This window comes from Thunnus thynnus, chromosome 22 (genome assembly GCF_963924715.1).
Source record: "Thunnus thynnus chromosome 22, fThuThy2.1, whole genome shotgun sequence".
Lineage (NCBI taxonomy): Eukaryota > Metazoa > Chordata > Actinopteri > Scombriformes > Scombridae > Thunnus > Thunnus thynnus.
This window is the reverse complement of record NC_089538.1, coordinates 16,673,178-16,691,440: the sequence shown is the minus strand read 5'-3', so window position 1 is coordinate 16,691,440 and position 18,263 is coordinate 16,673,178. Positions and strand designations below refer to the sequence as shown.

The 18,263-nt window shown below is 40.6% G+C and overlaps 1 protein-coding gene across 8 annotated transcripts in view; it reads left to right on the top strand.

The window, feature by feature from the left end:
* clcn3 (chloride channel 3) overlaps nt 1-18,263 on the top strand; it is a 79,252-nt gene that overhangs the window by 36,364 nt on the left and 24,625 nt on the right. For 3 of the 8 annotated variants that reach the window (XM_067580225.1, XM_067580230.1, XM_067580223.1), the window contains exons 2-3: nt 110-348; nt 8,976-9,157. In XM_067580225.1, the coding sequence (XP_067436326.1) occupies nt 8,995-9,157 (163 nt within the window). In that variant the 5' untranslated portion in view covers nt 110-348; nt 8,976-8,994. Of the gene's footprint in view, nt 1-109; nt 349-4,605; nt 4,751-8,975; nt 9,158-12,691; nt 13,164-17,628; nt 17,919-18,263 lie in introns of those variants that run through there. The other 5 variants (XM_067580226.1, XM_067580228.1, XM_067580229.1 and 2 more) reach the window with 5 other exon arrangements.

Sequence of the window (18,263 nt, the reverse complement as noted above, 5' to 3'; positions counted from 1 at the left end):
ATATATTTCTAGTGATTTCTAGTCAGGGACTCCGCAGTCTTTTGATTGCAACGACTTGATGAATAATTGATCCACATTTTCTCCTTCCTGCATGTTTTTACTCTCACAGACTGCGGGTGGGAGCTGCTGCTGCTGCTGCTGCTGCTGCTGGGATGGGAAACAGGAAGTGAACGTCACTGACACAGGAATGGGACTGGAGGAAAAAAAAAGAAAACACCACCATGATGAGGAGAATGTCAAATCCAGTCGTGTAGGAACACAAAATCCCCCCCCACCACCCCCCCTTTAGTTTCAACTCAGGAAAAAGATGAATTATCGTATCCAGGCTGGAATTGAGGCATCAGGAAGGTACGTTGCAGTGTTTTTTTTATACATCATGCGTTGGGAAGGTTAACACGGTGTGTGTTTCTCCACCCGAGGCCATCTATCCATCCATCCATCCATCCTTCTCCTCATCGCTGTCAAATTTTGTGAACTCACAGGTTGATTTCACATCCCTGCAGCCCGACAGCAGAGGCCTGCTCGGACTCTTTTAGCTCGGGTGTCGATGCCTTTCAGTTCGCGTCAGATCAGTAGAAATAATTAGCTTGTGCTAGCTTGTGTTCATGTCTGCATCTATTTTATGGATAATGTGACGCTTTGGTGGACCCAGGCCCTGCTCGGGCTGCAGGCAAGGAAAAAAAAAAAAAAAAAAAAAAAAAAGCTGCGCGACTCATCTGCTGCATGCAAACAGCAGCTCGTAAAAAAAAAAGTGTTGTTTTTTTTTTCATGGATGTCTGCACCGTGTAACGCAGATGTAACGGTGATGCATTCACGGCTAACTGCAGCCTGTGAGATTTCACTGCCATGCTGGCTGTGTCATGGCTGTTTTCTGACATTTAGCGTTGAAAATCGCATCTATGTCGTTATAAGATAGCTGTTTAAGCAAGGTTTCTCTTATTTAACAAAAAAATCTATGCTGATGCTGATTATAAACTAACCAACAATGCATAAAGAGTGTAAAAAAGTTGGCTTCGTTTCATGGCTTTCCAGAATATTATCCACATTTATAATTAACCACCTGTATTTTACCCCCACATTTATTAAGTTATGCACTGATCAGTTCATTTTCTCTGTGCAAGGGCTGCTACTAATGATTATTTTCAGTATTGATTAATCAGCCAATTGTTTTCTCAATGAATCAATTAGTTGTTTGGTTTATAAAATGTCAGAAAATGGTGAAAAATGTCCATCATTGTTTCCCAAAGCCCAGGGTGACGTCCTCAAATGTCTTGTTTTGTCCTGATTAACAGTCCACAACCCAAAGATATTCAGTCATATTAGAGTAAAGAAACCAGAAAATATTCACATTTGGGAAGCTGGATTCAGAGAATTCACTTTTTTTTTCTTAAAAAACGACTCAAAACATCAAAATAATTGGCAATTAATTGAATAGATTCACCAAGTAAGTTTCAAAGTCTTCACCCTACTGCTAGGATTACAGGTTTGATGGAGAAAAACTGAATCCTTTTTATTTCTTTTGAGTATTTAAAACCAACCATGTGTAGTTTTTGTCAGTTAGTGTAAATGTAAACCCTCCTCAGGTCACTAAAACACCCGAATCTCCAGACAATACAGAGGACACGACCTCGGTGTCCATTATCGTAGCTTCTATTAGTGAAGTTCTGATAATAATTTATTAATGTCATATGAAAATGAGAGTTGACTTCCCATCATCACGCATTATACTTCCCAACATTGACATCCATTACACAAATTATAATGTAATCCCCCCCCCCTACTCCCCCCATATTTAAACATGTATGAATATATGTGTTAACAGCAGGGCTGCAGCTGGTGTTTATTTTCATTATCAGCTCATTTGTTGATCACATCTTTGACATTTTATAGACCAAACAGATTAATCAAACAACCATCACAAGTTCACAGACTCCAAGATGATGCTAGTTTAGTCCTAACAACAGTAGAAAATCCACATACATTAGATTATATAGTGATATGAAAGAGAAAACAACAAATGCTCACAATAAGAAGCTGGAACTGACAGTTTTGACACGCTTACTTGTTGAATTACTAAAACAGTTAATTGATTATCAAAGTTGTTAGTTTTCTGTCTGTCAGCGAGTAGTTTCAGGACAAATAGGCAGCATGTTAAACATATTTAGGTCAGGAGACTTGGGGATGCTGTATTGTAGGTTGGTGTGTGCTGTTCTTTTCCTTTATAATAAATCTAAACCACTGCATGCATCTCTCTAGACAACACATGCAAACATTTGGGAAAATATTTGTTGCCTTCAGCTACATATTTGTTTGAAAATGAGCAAAAATATGAAGATGCCGTCTTGGTTTGCTACTAACTAGACCCTACATGTTGACAAGATGTCCCTGATTGCAGTGTTACTTATAAACGTGCACTCAAGTTAATGTTTCCCTGCTCTTTTTCTCTTATTTTACTCCGTCGCTGCTCAGTTATTCAAGCGTACATTTATAATTTATGATTAGCCGACTGTCCTGTCACAGCACCGCTCGGCGTTTTTCAGACAGGTCAAACCAAAGGCACAGCAACGCTCCTTATTTGATTTGTTATCGCTGTCGGGTTTAAATCAGCGCTCCTGATTGTGTTACGTGCGTCTGGAGTGTTTGCCTTCGTTCCTGTAAATATGACCTCAGAGTTGCATTCACAGTCGGACAGATTTAAGTGTTTATCTCCCTCCTCCCCCTCGACGTCACACATTACCCAGTCTGTTAAAATGAGTTTATGTCCTATGTCGTTCATCTGGAAGAAGACGGTCACATTGCACAAATCAGCAGAACTGTTTTTGGATGTTGCTAAATCACTCTTGGCTTTCACTTCCTTCTGTGTCTTAGTTGTGAAAACATCAGGCTGCTGATTTTTGAGTGAGATTTCTGTTCCAAAGTTAGAGCCGCTCTTATTAAATCTACCAGACTACTGAAAATAATTAGACTATCCACTGCCCTCTACATGCAAAATAATCCTCACAGTCTGAGGAAGGCTGGATGAATTTGACAGCTAACTAAGCATTGATAGCACACACACACACACACACACACACACACACACACACACACACACACACACACTGAAGGATTCCTTGAATGAATCTATTTCTTTAACTCGTAAAAGTAAGAACTTTTGTTTCGTCAGTCTGGCCTGTTTTTTTTTTTTTCTTTTTTTATGAATAACATCTCCCCATGAGACATATTATTGACTGATTGATTTACATGATACACATATCAGGTCACCTGTAAGACTCATGCATACATACAGGATGTACATACCCTGTACATGAATACATCTAGAGGGGCTTCAAGGGCATTTTAATAGTGATTAACTTGTTACAACAAGAGCTGCAGCTAACGATTATTTCATCATCAATTAATATGTCGATTATTTTTGCAATTAATCGATTAGTGGTTTGATCTATAAAATGTCAGAAAATGTTGAAAATGTCAATTAAACAAAGTTTCCCAAAGCAAACAAACAGCCCAAAACCCAAAGATATGAAGTCAACATTAGACTCAAGATGATGAATCAATTATCAAAATAGTTGGTAATTAATTTTCAGTTGTTCAACATATCAATTAATCAGCTAATCATTGCAGCTCTAATTATGAATCACCTTTTTTTTGTGACTAATTATGCATTCTATCAATTTTAACTGTTATTTTACTCATTTGCCGTCACAAGTTCTCAGTCAGAACCCAAAGTTTTGCCTGAATTTTTATGACTTAGTCTGATTAGTAGATATAAAACTGCTCTGTAATTATTTGTTGTGTAAAATGTCTAAAATGGTCAATTGTTGATCAAAAGTACGATTGATGAATTTTCTGTCTGCTAGCCGATAAATCAACATTATAACTAAAACAATCAACCAATTATTCAAATGACAGTTAATTGTTGGCAAATGTGATAATTTCTTAATTGTTAAAATGATTTACAAATGAAAAACATTTTGCAGGTTACAGATTCTTAAACGTTCACACTTTCTTGCTTCTTCCTTTTATCATATCATTGGTTGTACAGAATACTGTCGGCTTTATTTGATTGTTGATCAGACAAAATAAGTCACTTTAATCACTTCATTTGATTTCTAGAAACTTCTGACAGATATTTGTGACTGTTAGAATTAAAAAGACTAAATGATCAGCTGATTTAAACCATTAAAAGACCTGAATATAACTGTCAGCACCGCTGAAAGCAGAGAGAAACGTGTCGGATCAGTGATGTTTGACTCACTAACTGAATGTGTGTGTGTGTCAACCTTACATCATTACACGACTACATTATCACAGCGTCAGTGATCCAGTCGGTTCATTCGGCTTCTGATTGTCAGCGTGTTGTTAATTGAGGGTTAGTAAAAGCTCCCTGTTGTGTGTGTGTGTGTGTGTGTGTGTGTGTGTGTGTGTGTGTGTGTGTGTGTGTGTGTTTTGCAACAAAGCGATCCGTTCGACCGGCCTGGCTGCCTTTTTTGAAGGATGTGTGTCAACTTATCGGGCCTCTCTGTGGAGGAGGTGCGAGCCGAGTCGGTTAGAGGGAGGGCAAAACGCTGAGTCACATCGCAGCAACAGTCGCCCGGGCAACGCCTCCATAGCGAGCAGCAGGAGGAAGATAAGGCCGCTCGCTGCTCAACTAGTTGTCTGACATCAGCAGACCCTCGCTGTTGATTATGCTACACACACCACGCTCTCTTCACGTCCTCAAATGGCACAATGAAATCTGACTCGAAGGGTAATTATTGTTTTGATTTTTGTTACTTGTGGAAAGAAAGAAGGGGGAAACATGAACAAGTGTACTGCAGACTGTCATAATTATAGCTATTAAATGTCACCAGCGGAGAGAAATAGAAGGAAAAAATGACAAGTCTAATTAAAGCAGACGCATGGTTGGGAGGCTTCAGCAGCACGGTGCGTTTGATAACAGATCTGTCAGTCTGAAAAGATGATTTCACATCTTTCACATTTTTACCGTCACTTTAACTTGTAGTTAAATCCTGCATGAATCAGAATCCCTGCTGCTGATGTGTGTTTTCTTTAAATCTCACAATTACCATAAAAGTTCAGTTTTAATCCAAACAAAGTAGTTGAAAGAAGGAAATAAAGCTTTGTTTTATGAAGCAGAAAGGTGTAAATTTAACTCTTCTTGCAAAATCATGACTTTTTCTGCGCAGTGTAACTAAAGGTCAAAGAGAGACAAAAGTCGACGTCACGTGAACCCACCCTAGAAGCTCTCCGCCTCGGCGTTGGCTCCGCAAACGAGCTGAATTGAATTTCCTGGCCGCGCTGATTCGATATAGCTCAAAGGGAAGTCCTGTCTCACAGTGAATCAGTGTGATTGTTGGCTCAGGGAACGTTTCTCTTTCCTCTTTTGACTCACATTAGAGTCTATGCCAGTGAAGATTAGCGGTCTTCGGTTTCACTGTTGGCGTTTGCAGAAGGCTTTTTTGTCTGTAGCAGCTCGGGCCCGGGCTGAAGTATCCCTGTCATAACAAAGTGTCAAAATGTGTTTGTTAACGGTGAACGACTTCCACTGCAACACCCCACATCTGAACCGTGAGGCTCAGTGTCATCATTAAACAGTTTGTCCACCAGAGAGCACTGACACATTTATTTGAAAGTGTCCTGTTCAGAACATATATATACAACAAATGTAGCCTCTTAACATCCACCAATTTTCGCCAATTTGTCATACCCAAATGGAAAAGCTTAAAACAGAAGAACTGTATGTATTAGGCTTCATTTGAAAGGTAACATCTTCTAGTTTTTGTTTAGCATGTGGCTAAAACACAACCAGAACTACATTGGTTCAAATATGCTTCAAGAAGTGTTTTTGGTCTATAATGAGTCATATTTGAATAACAATAACTCGGACACGCTTTATGCCAGAACTATGTAAATCACCACACACCTGCTACATGTTGTGAAGCACACCTGTATAAAATTCCAGACCTCTAGGCCTAACTTCATGGGAGTTAAAGAGTTTTTAGTTTGCGGTGTCAACCTCTCCAAAACGTCTCCAAGTGGCCAAATTGTGCCACTTACAACTGGCGTAAGCGGGTCACCGACGACCCGGTGGACGCTAAGAGGTTAAGGGAACCTTATAAAAAATGTTTCAGCTGATATATTGATATCAGAATCTTTTAAATTCTCAAATATCTCATCAGCATTTAAAAATATAGTATTGTAGGACTATAATCAGAATATTATGAGGGTTTATTGTTGACAGTAGAGTAAAGCTTTGTGATTGTGTGGTGTTGGTAACACTTGAGGATGAGTTGTCCAATATATTGAAGTAGAAATGGGGAAATATAATATATATAATCCACTGACTTTGTGTGCAGTATATGCAACTCTCATTGTGGACAGACTTGTACCTTTTTCCATTTAGATCTATCCATGAAAAGCCATCTTTACCTTGTTGTTGGTACACGTGGTGTTTAGTTTACTGTGATGAACTGAAATGCAGTGTATGACCAGGCCAGATGTACTTCTGATTTATCTTTTTAAATGCGAAGACAGAAGGCACAAAGACGTTTTTAGTTGCCAAGTTAAATGTTCGACGCTCGGTATTCAGTCCTGCAATCGATCCATAACGCTGAGTTCACAACTTTTTTATGCTGAGATTTCTAAACTTTTCACAGGCTTCACCCCCCGAAACTCAACAATTTTTTTGTCTTATTGTGCTCATCAGAAAAGAGGCTTTTATTCACTCACTCCATTCATCTTGAATGCCTCGGCTTTCTCTTTTTCTATAATTTCTGTACACAGCTGATGAAAAGGAACATTTTATAACAAAAGCCGCTTTTCACATTTTGAGAGAAATCCACTTCCTAAACTGGTCAAGCTGACTCCCAACTTTTTCTTTTACTTCACTTCCCTTTTTTCATTGTTGAGTTTTTTCTGAAAGTCACTTTTCAAAGTCAACAGCAGGAAAATACAAAAAAAAATAAATCTGGATCAAGTAGGAAATCTGATCCGTTTAGGTCAGATATGGAGGGAGATTAGATCCATGTCTCTTTTCACAGAGATATAGAGGAGAATAGAGTCGCCTATCAGACAGTAAAGGATTAGTGAAGATCAGTCAGCGAGGTACAATAAATATCTGTCTTTCCCCTAAACTCTCTTCCTCTCTCTTCCTCTATTACTTTGTGACTCATCATGCCTCTAGCTTGATATTTCCTATAAATATCTTCAAGACATTGTGTAATTTTCAGGAGTAATCGGTCTGTTGTTTGCGCTTGGTCTGGCGGGGGATCATTTTAGGTCAAGTCTGTCACTGCGGGCGTCACACCCATGGCTACACGCTCCGGTGTAGTTTCCATCTTTTTCCACAGGGGGGAGAGGTTTGAGCGAGGGAGAGCTTCCTTGTGTGTCGACGCCGCTCTGCACTCTTTGGTCCAGCTGTATTATTATCATCAAAATCATCCTCTCAATGTCGGGAGGATGTTCGTGTCGTTTTAATCCCTCCATCTGTAAATACTCCACAGTTTTTTTGTGTTCATTATATCATCACTGCCAAATATCTTTTTTTTTAGTATTATTTGAAAGGAAAATAATACTAGCTGAGTCCTCCTCTTAAAGTAATTCAAATGCTCCTTAAATTTTATGTATGCATGTATCAGAAATATTTTATGAGGATGTTTATTTTCAGACTTAATTCTGCTTGAGTTAACTGTGCATTTCCAAAAGATCCATCTGGGTCATTTTCTCTCTCTCTCTCAGTAAGCAGCAGCTAAGTTAACCCAGCCAGACCAGTTTTCAGCATTTGTACTGGAAAGCCTCCACCCAGCAGGTTTGCATCATTTGAATTAAGCTGATGTTGTCATTCATTTGTAGAAGGATTATCTCCAGCCATAGTACATTTGAGACAAGATTTAAAAATCTTACTATTAACAGAAGGGGTCTGTAATTCACTTTCATTTCCTCTTTTTTTAGAATGATTACGTAATTGTGTACTAATTATAGGGAAAATACAGATTTTTAAGGGACAAAACCTCCATTTCAACACAGTAAATATTCTTTTGATAGCTGTTTACCATTGGAAATGTTATCTTCTATATATGTTATATGCTTGTCTACAGATAGATTTCACATTTTTTGCATTTCTAGGTTACGCTACCGTAGCAATGAATCAGATTTAATTTTAAGTACATCAATTTGACACTCTGTTTTCTCTGTAATCAGCACCAGATTTCATGGTTGTTTCAAGGAAAAGTCTTGGAAATCGCTCTGAAATTACAGATCCGTAAAAATAAACAGAAAAAAAAAAATGTTGACAAGAGTGAGGTAAGAATGAAACTAAGGATGGAGGTTGTTTCATAGCTGAGATATTAACTATTTGTGTCAGATTTGATGAAGAATCCTTAGCGAGTGTGGTGAATAGTCAATGGCACTAGATTTATTGATCAAAGATCGAATGTGTTCTTCTTCTACTCCTTGCATCTCTTGTTCTCCATCTTTCTTCCTCATCACTGGCATGGAGTGACGGGGCTCATGAGTTCACCTTGGCTCATCATCATCATCATCATCATCATCATCATCATCATCAGCATCATCATACATCTTTTTCTTTATATCACTCCCCAGTGGACGACTTTCTGAATCCTTTCTCTAGATGAGGTTCATGATAAACTCGTCGTCCTTCGGTTCTTGTTATTCGTGGGCTGCTCTGAGATCTAGCTCCGGGTTCTGTTTGCGTCCTCCGTGATGTGCTGCTCAACTGATGACTGTTGATTTTCGCTGGACTCTGAATAATGTGTCCGACTATAATCGAGTCAATCACCGCCTCACTGTTTGGCTGCTTGTCAGCGTTCCACCTTTGTCCTCCCCGCACTGCTCATCTGTGTACCCGATAGACTCACTTCTCCTTGTAGACTGTATAATCTCGCATCCTCACAACAGAGTATGTATATCTCCACCACCACCCCCCTCCCTCCCTCCCCTTCCCCATCATCCAGGGCACCGGCGCGTTGCTAAATGGAGTCGGAGCAGCTGTACCACAGAGGCTACTGCAGGAACAGCTACAACAGCATCGCCAGCGCCAGCAGCGACGAGGAGCTGCTGGATGGAGCCGGCGTCATCATGGACTTCCACACCACCGAGGACGACAACCTGCTGGATGGGGACGCTGCCTCCCCAGGTAGGGAGCACGGGATACCCCCGAAATACCTCCCTTCCTACAGCTTGATTGGCCCTACACGTGGACCCCTAAAGCTTTCCACTCCACGTCCAAGACTTGACGAATCCTGACCCTCACTCTCCAATCAGACTTTCCTTGAATTCTCATTGAGCTTCCCATCGTTCCCCCCCCTCCCCCCTCCCCCCTCCACCTCACCCTCGTTCTTTATGTTGCAGCTTCTTCAAGTCCAAAGTCCAAAAGTTTTTATCTTCTCGCCAGTCAAAGCAGGCAAATATCTGCTCTGGCTGTGATTCACCTCACTGCTGATGTCAAGACGCTCATGTGTGCTGCTGCTGGCCTGTGACGCAGTCGCTCTGCTATCTGCCCCCCACCCCCCCCCCCCCCCACCCCCTCCTCCTCATCTTCATTCACATCCACCAGCTGCTCCACATGTCATCTTGTCACACCCTTGAGACACCAGCATCCATCCGGCATCATGTTTCCGCTCCCATTTTGACCTTCAGAGCCTCACAAATGGTTATAAAACCATTAACTGATATTTAAATAGAAGATAAATACGATTTATAGTGAGTCACTCGTTTGTAACCTGCTGATAAAAATATTTCACAATTCTCTGAGCTTAAAAGTCCACTGATTAGCTTTCAGAGCTTTCAACTGTATCTCACAGCCTTCATCAGTAAATGGAACTGGCTCAGAAATTCAACAACTCTGATTGCTAGTTACTTCCAAAATAAATTGAAAAGTACATTGAAGAGCAATTAGTAAATGGAAACTGAAAAATAAATTTGTGGATTCAGATACATTCAGATTATGAAATTTGAAGATTTAAAAAGTTCACAATTTCTCTAAGCATTAATTTATCACATTTAATCTATCTATACATATTTGTTGTTTTATTTAGTTATTTATTTGTAATTTGATCTGTTTACTAATTAACTGATTGAATTGATGAATTGCTTTCTAACCATTTGTAAGGCTCTCTAAGGGGTTTGGCTCTAAAACATTTTTTACCATTTATTATTTTGTGTTTTTTTTGACTGTATTTCACATCTTAAATTCCTTTTTATCATAATTGTGGTTCCGTTGATAGCTATGACGATGCACCAAAACCTCCATGGTTATATCTATCCTGCTTATTTTGTTCTGCTGTTTCCATCCGCCATCTTACCCAAGACAATTTTTTTATGTTCTTGCTCGCTGTTTTTTTTTTTTTTTTTTTTTTTTGCAGCGTGCTTTGTGTCCTCGCTGCCACTTTTATGTGTGCTTTGGCCTCGGTCGTCGTTCCTCCTCCTTCCTTTTCTTTCGGCTTACGTGGACTTGTTCCTCCTGACAGGTAGCAAATAATGATGGGTGGTTTTAATAACACATACACGTGGCAGAGCCTGTCTTGTGGTTTTTGTGTGTATATGTGTGTGTGTGTGTGTGTTGAATAAATGCGTCATCGGCCGGCTAAATATAGAAGAGCTTAGGTGGAATGTGGTGTACAAGTAAGCCACAGTGTTTTTAGTTTATTAAAAAAATACAGCGGTGTACTTGTGATGCCAGAAAGTGTTTTGTTCCAGCGTGTTTGATCAGTGATGCATCATCCCCTCATTCATGGTTAGACTTCTGGAAGTGATTTATGTCATGCGTCTACCTGTCTAGAAGTCATACCAACCATTGCAGTCACCTGTTTCTCATTCATTCAGTGGCTCAGTGGCTCTCTGACTGGTATATCTGGTGTCCCATCAACACCTGATCTGCTGAATCCTGTTTGTTCTTCCTGTCTGTGTAAATATGCTGATTCCTCTCTTGCTGCCTCTTGTTTTCCCCCCTTTTTTTTTTGATTTTGACTTGCAGCTGATCAAACAGAAAACGTCACATGCTGAAGGTTGTGCCAGAGCTATTGGCAAATATAAATGGCTTGTATTTAATCAGAATGCTTCCACATTGGAAATTTGCTGCTTTGATTTTTTTTTTGTGTGTGTGTGAAGTCCTTTTTCTCTTCGAATGCAGAATGAGCTCTGAAGTCTGCAAACTCAGCTTACAACTGATTGTGTTTATGCAGGGGATGAAGTCATCATGAGCTGTTTTAACTCGTGTTTGCTTAGCATTGGGGTTACTTTATTTCTGCTTGAATCGGGTAATTGAGATAAATTTCCTTTTTATTTGATTTGATTTTAAGTTTTAAGGTTGCAAACAGGGTTTAGAATAAAGATTTAGTACGCAATTTAAATTAAAAGTAGACATTTGTTTGGGATGATCCCAGAAGGAAGGCTTTATCTGGAAGATTGTTTACGGACTGAGTTATGAATTGACTTCTTTATGATTTTGTGAGTGTAGTAAAGCGTAACAGTGATAGAACAAGAGTCTAGACTCGGCCTATTTATTATTGAAGAGGTGACTGTGGGTGACCAGGCTATTCAGTAGGACACACACCAACACAAGAGATGTATTTCTGTATTTGCAAACATACACAGTGCGGCAGGATGCAGACAAGTGGGACAGTGTGGAACAAGTCTAAAGTCAAGCAGCCTGTTAAGCCAAAATGCTCATTAAACACCACTAAAGCAAATTTGTGGGATGTAGGGCTGCAACTAACAATTATTTAAATTATTAGTTTCATGTGCCAGTTATTATCCTAATTGGTTGATTCATTGTTTTGTCTACAAAATGTCAGAAAATAGTGCCTGTGATGATTTCCCACAGTTGTTTGTTTTGTCTGACCAACACTCCGAAACCTAAAGATATTCAGTTTACTATCATCTTACATACTGTATTTTAGCATGTAATATTCTAAAATGTAGAGTGTTAGTGTGACATACTGAGATTTGTTAGTTGTTAACTTGCTACAGTACGTTGGTTAGCATATTAACATGCTATGTTAATAATCCCATAGTACAGAAAAGGCTCAAGTTGTGGACAAGTGGAAGTTTTGACCTCTTCTGGTTGGCACAAGATGAGAGTCAGGGGACCATCAAAGTCATTAGGATTAATTAGAAATCCTAATGAAGTTATTACTTTCGGGGTATTGCAGCTTTTCTTTGGGATTTTCCATATCAGTTTATTAATAGAGGTAGTAGAGGAAGTGTTTATATACTGTATGTGAAGAGGGATTGACTTACGTTTCAGTGTCTGCGGTCTCTGTCTGGTTGAGGTGTCTGGCCTCTCATCCTTTTACTCTGAAACCGGACCTCCGGGTAGTTAACTACAATAGGTGAAAGCAAGTAACACTAACCTACCACCACATATACTGTCACCTCTGCTACAAATAGAAACAAGCAGAAACACAACACGTAATTAAAACTGTCTATATAGTGAAAAAGTTTTTTTTTTATTTTATTACTATTTCAAGAAACCTGAAGGAAGAATTAACACTATAACCTTTGTACTAAACACATCAAAACAAGAGGTTAACAATCATTTACAGCTCCTGTTTGTTCTTTTTACAGTCCTTTGTTTTCATACTGTACTGTACAAGTCTGGGCTCCACCTACCAGTCTCGTCAGTCTGTATTTGTGTGATACCGGCATTCCCAGGAACCAGTTTTGCTGCTGCAGCCGGTGTGAGCTAGCATTTTAAGAACCCTCTGGATGATTTTCCGTCCTTGAAACGGGTGTGCAGCCTGTCTCTGCCCCCCCCTTTGCCATTTCTACATGCTTGTGAGGGGTGGGTTCATAGGAAAGCTTTTGTAAAGCCCTCCTCTGGGCTACGACTACAGTGTGAGCACTTAGCAAGGAGCAGGCTTGCTCCGTAGCCCCATGGAGTTTTGTGCTGAAACTTTTTTGTTGCGATCCAAGAAGCAAAGAAGAAAACAGAGAAATGCTTTGGAAAAGTTCGGTTCTTGAACTGAAACAGATCTACTGGATTTCCTTTTAACTCGCCGGATCGCAGAGACTCTTCTGTTTCAAACTTCATGTACTGGTTTTGCTGCTTTACCGTCCTGACTGGGACTTGAAGAGGGAGGAAACAAACAATGGCTGACATCACCCTTGTTATTGCCTAGCAACAGGAGCCCTGCTGAAAGGTAAGGGGCCGTGGAGATCTAAGGTATGAGAGGCTGTGATTTTATAGTGTAGTAATAACAAAATTACAACGTGTGAAATGTCAGGCTCCTATTGTTAAAGCCTGGGAACTGCAAGGAATGTAGAAGGAGGCTTTGTTTCACATATTAACACAAGATTACACAGTTTACAAAACACCTGCTGCGTTGAAATGCAATGACTGTGTGATCCAGTATAAATTTTACCAACGAAATCCAGCGTTAGGAGTAGAAACGGGTAAAGGACGACTTAAAACAAACTGAAACATGGATTTTGTAACATGGTAAACAGGAGGCTCCCGTCTGTTCCCCTACATAAGAGCCTGTAAAGGGTGTCTTGCATTATGGGGCAGATGATCTCTCACATGTTGTTGTTCCACATCCTCCCCGTAGTGTGAACAATGGAGAGGAAGATTGTGCAACTGCTGTGTCTCTGACAGAGGAGCCACTTTTTGCTTGTTGTTTCTTGCTGCAGTTTCTCTTATAATCTTTACTCTGTGTACTGCAGGCAAGGCAGCAGTCGCAGTAGAGTCTATTCAAAGAGTCGACCCGTTTGAAAAGCTTTCTTTCTTCTTCTATTAATTTTTATTGGGTTTTCAGATCTGGACACAACATTTGCACACACAGAATGTAACAATGAACAAATTGTTGTCTGGGGCAACTCGAGCCCCATTCACACAGACGCTACAACCCAGTTATCTGGAGGAGCTGTATGTGTGAATGCAAATGTCCGAATCGGTCGGACCAGACATTAAACGGACTTTATCCTGCCAGCTCCCTTGGACAAAATCCATGTAATGTCCAGTTGAGCCCATGTGTGAATACAGCAGGTCATTTTCCAGAGAATTCACAGCGAGCAAGTGGGCATGTTGATGACGTTTCTATCATGCGACTGGCGCTGAATAAACGCAGTGGACCAGCTAAACTGCATTGTTTTGACTGAACGCTCCGCTGTGAAGCTAGCGCCAATGAGAGAGACGACTTTCTGTGACTTCTCATCAAATAAAAGCTGTTTTATTTCTGGTGAAAAGCTTAAAAACGCTGAATTACAACGGCAGCGTACTTCTTGCCTCATGTTCTGCCCCCTGCACGCTCTACCCAGGCACCACTCCTCGCTTAAACCAAACAAAGTATTTACAGTAGGTGAGAGCGTGTCTGATGTGGACGATTTCTGTGGTGTGATACATGTGTGAAAGGGCAACTCCGGATATTGTCCAGAGTTTATATATGAAAATGGCTTCAGACATGTAAATATGTTCTCTTTCCCAGTTATACCATATCCTAATAGTTAAGGTATTTGTTTGGCATCATTTTTATGTAAATGATCCGCTTTTCCCAGTTCTGATCATAAATATTTTTGCCAGATATCTATCTCTTCTTCTTTGTACTGCCTCCTTAATGTTCCCTCGGTACATCACAACACAGTTGTTTTGGATGGCATAGCCTATAATGTCGTTGCATTTACATTATCCCAGAAATATTTAAGTTTAGTGCAGTAGCTTTCTTTCATTTTTATCTCTGATTAGCAGACTGGTACGATTTGTCAATCTGAACTATGCAAAAAGCTGGTGACACCTGTGAAGTCAATTGTGCACGTGCAATACTCAAGTCTAACAGCAAGAGGCAGCAGCGTCTAGTCTGCCGAAAAGCAAAAGAAGAAGAAGAATTTGACCAACTCATTTCCCCTGCTTTCACCCACGGATGTATAAAGAGAACTGGATACAGGAAGAGCGCTGGGCTTTGAAGCAAATTTGACATAACGGCCTGAGATGTCTGAAAATCAGCGGATACATTTTTTTAAGGGTCACAACCCCTGCGAAATGATTTGTTTCACTATCAGAATTTGATCCATTCGGTCTGATATCATTTCGAAAGTCTAGAAGAGTCGTACGATTGAATCATTTTATCCCCATTGAAGTTAGCTGGAGGGCTAAACTGGAAGTTAGCCGTCTCAGCCAGCGGAAGTCTCTAGTGAGCATGCTCAATGGGCGCATGTGGCCCATAGAGTAGCGTGTTAAGTTGGCAAAGAAACATTAAGTTTTATTGTCCGTCTGTTCATAATTAACTAAATAATAAACTGTATTCCTAATTATTATTGCAGCCAAACCCGTAACCGTAATGAGAGGAGCAGATCATGGCACACTGAAAAAAAGCGAGTGCATGAGCTGCAGAAATAATGTTACCTGGAAAGTTACTGGGAGGTGTGTGTGTGTGTGTGTGTGTGTGTGTGTGTGTGTGTGTGTGTGTGTGTGTGTGTGTGTGTGTGTGTGTGTGTTGGCACTGTAGTCTATAACTTGGCCTACTCTAGGAAAATTTCAAGTAAAGGAAACCCTTTTCAAAAATCAAATTGGCTTTAAGATTGATTATTGTGAAGGTGTAAACAATAGACACTATATAAATGCAGCAGTAGTGGTAGTTTAGTGTGTTGTCCAAGTGAAACTGTGTTCCTCAGTAAGCTGTGTTTAGGCAGGCGAAAGACAAATGGACAAACAGGCATAAATGACCAACTAACAGCCCTGGCATCTATTATTAGTATCAAGAATTTTCATATCAGTGCATTTCTCACTTTTTTGTGTGTTTGACTGCTGCGTGTATGAAAATGATGTACTGTTATGTGTAGATATGCAAATTATGTACAAGAATTCACTGCAAATAGCATTGATTTGCATCTGATGTGTCTAGGTTGCTGTAGTAGTGATACTCAAAACATCCGTCCAGGGTTTGCAGGTCTAGATTAGGACAAAATACTAAGAATTGAACTGGAAAAATAGTGCTGTAGAAAGTTTTATCCTTTATCATTTAAGGTTGCAACTGGACTGGAGATGCAACAATCTGACTTTTTTTCTCCTAATATTAATTTGGACACCTCGACTCAGGGTATCTACTGTTTATAATACCATTGATAAATACACTATTTTATGTGGATTGGTCACATCTGGTAGATATCTGATTTGCTTAATAAGATCGGTATCGGCTCCAGTTGCTACTAACAAGTAGAACAGAATAATTTGTTGATTAATCTAGTCTACAAAATATCTATCACAAGTTGTCAAGTCAGCCAGAGCCCAATGCAACGTCTTTAAAGGTTACCTTTTATGGTTTTCCTTATTTTTGGTCATAAATATATAATGTTAAGATGTCGGATGTTCATATTTAACGTGGCCAAAGTGTCAAATAATTAGGTAAACGTATGTAGAAGTAATCCCTGTGAGCAAAAAGCACCGGCTTCAGACTGCTCTGAAGTCTCGGTTTCCAGCCGTTATTTCTAGCCGATGTCGGCTTGTGATGGATTTCTTTATATGGTCATCTGTTCACTGCTCTGCTCCGCTAACATTATGGCATTATTCCATTGTTTTGGGGGTAGTCACGCCAAGCCATGACTCGAGTCGAGCTGGCACGCTGTGAGTGTTTTTCCATCACACAGCGCTGCAAGGTAAATCTGTGGGAGGTGTGCTGGTTATCTGCAGCTCTTCATCAAACATCATCATCACCATGGCTGTTACAGCTTGTACTATTCCTCCCTGCATTATTTCTAACTGATGCGCTTAACAAATAGCTCCAAATGTCTCCATATATTGTTGTGTCGACTGTTTTCAGCGCCGCTAACGAAGCTCTGCTAATTCAGTCAGGGACACGTTTCATTTCCTGTAAGTTCTTCACAATAAAAGCCTCCATTTATTTAGCAATTTAAAAGCTTTTAACATAAAGCAGTAAAGCAGGAAATGTTGGGTTTTCATCGGTGGTAACTCAACACGACTCAGATAGGGGTGCCCCTCATCAGGCTTCCTGAAAGTTGGCCAATCAGAACAGAGTGGGCTCATCAGGAGGAGGGGCCTTAAAGAGACAGGAACTAAGACTGCCTGTTAAGAGACAGAGGCTGAACCGAGAGGCTGCATAAAGGGCCAGTATAAGATAAAGGGAGGGGGGAGTTTTTTTGAACTGTGAATCATGCAAAGCTACTCAAGTGGAGTCCCAGAATAGAAATATAGAGCTGGAAATGAGCATAATAGGTCCCCTTTTAAAGTGATTATTTTGTCAGAATAATGGTCTAAAACGCAAAAATATTCAGTTTACTATCACATAAGAAAACCAGAAGCAGAAAATGTTCACATAAGAGGCTGAAACCAGCAAATTTTTTGCATTATAGCTTGATTTTTGCTTTGTCAGTCAGCTCTCTTATTATGTACCTGCCAGCCTTTTACACTACATACTAAGCTATTAAAACTTCCTTTTACCTAAACATAATCAGACACCCCCCTGTGACCTGGCATCATGGTCTGTCCCATATAGGCAGGGCTCACTGATCTCCCCTAGCAACCAAGCAGGCAGGGCTGGCCAGCCTTGTGTGATCGTCTTTCCCTGTGTGTGTGTGTGTGTGTGTGTGTGTGTGAGATGACATCATCAGCCCTTAGCAGTCAGCTGCTGCAGTGGGGAGAGCGAGAGAGAGAAAAGGGAGGGGGGAGGGAAAGAGGACTGTGCACTCCCACACACACACACACACACACATACACACACACTTTTCCGCTCAGAATCACACTCACACAGCCACGCTTGTGTTCCCCTGGTAAACATGGCAGCAGCAGCGACGAGCAGTGCGTAGTGAAGCCTAGCCTAGCTTAGCCTAGCCCCGGCTCGCCTTCTCAGCTGTCAACATGGAGGAGGAGGACGCGGCAGCCGACCCCTATTTGCCCTACGACGGGGGAGGGGACACCATCCCATTGCAGGAGATCCCTAAAAGAGGTACGCCACGTCCCCCTCTTCTCTTTCTCTTGATTCCCTCCGTTCCTCACGCTGCTCTGATGAAAGAGGCCGGAGGTCTTGCTTCTTGTATAGTGAATGTAAACATCCATATGGCAGCCAGACACGGCACAGGTTAAGCTAAAGCTGCCAGTCCTCTGCTGTTGGTGAGGGCTGGAAATCGGAGAGCCCAGTATGGATTAGGAGCTGCCATTTCTAATGACAACGCTGCATGTACTGAGGGGAGGGAAACAAGCTATCTGGCCAGCGTATTTCACCATTCACCTGGTCGATGATTTACCAGCAGTTTCTGTGCACGTCAGCTGGAGATAATGGGATAAAGAAAGA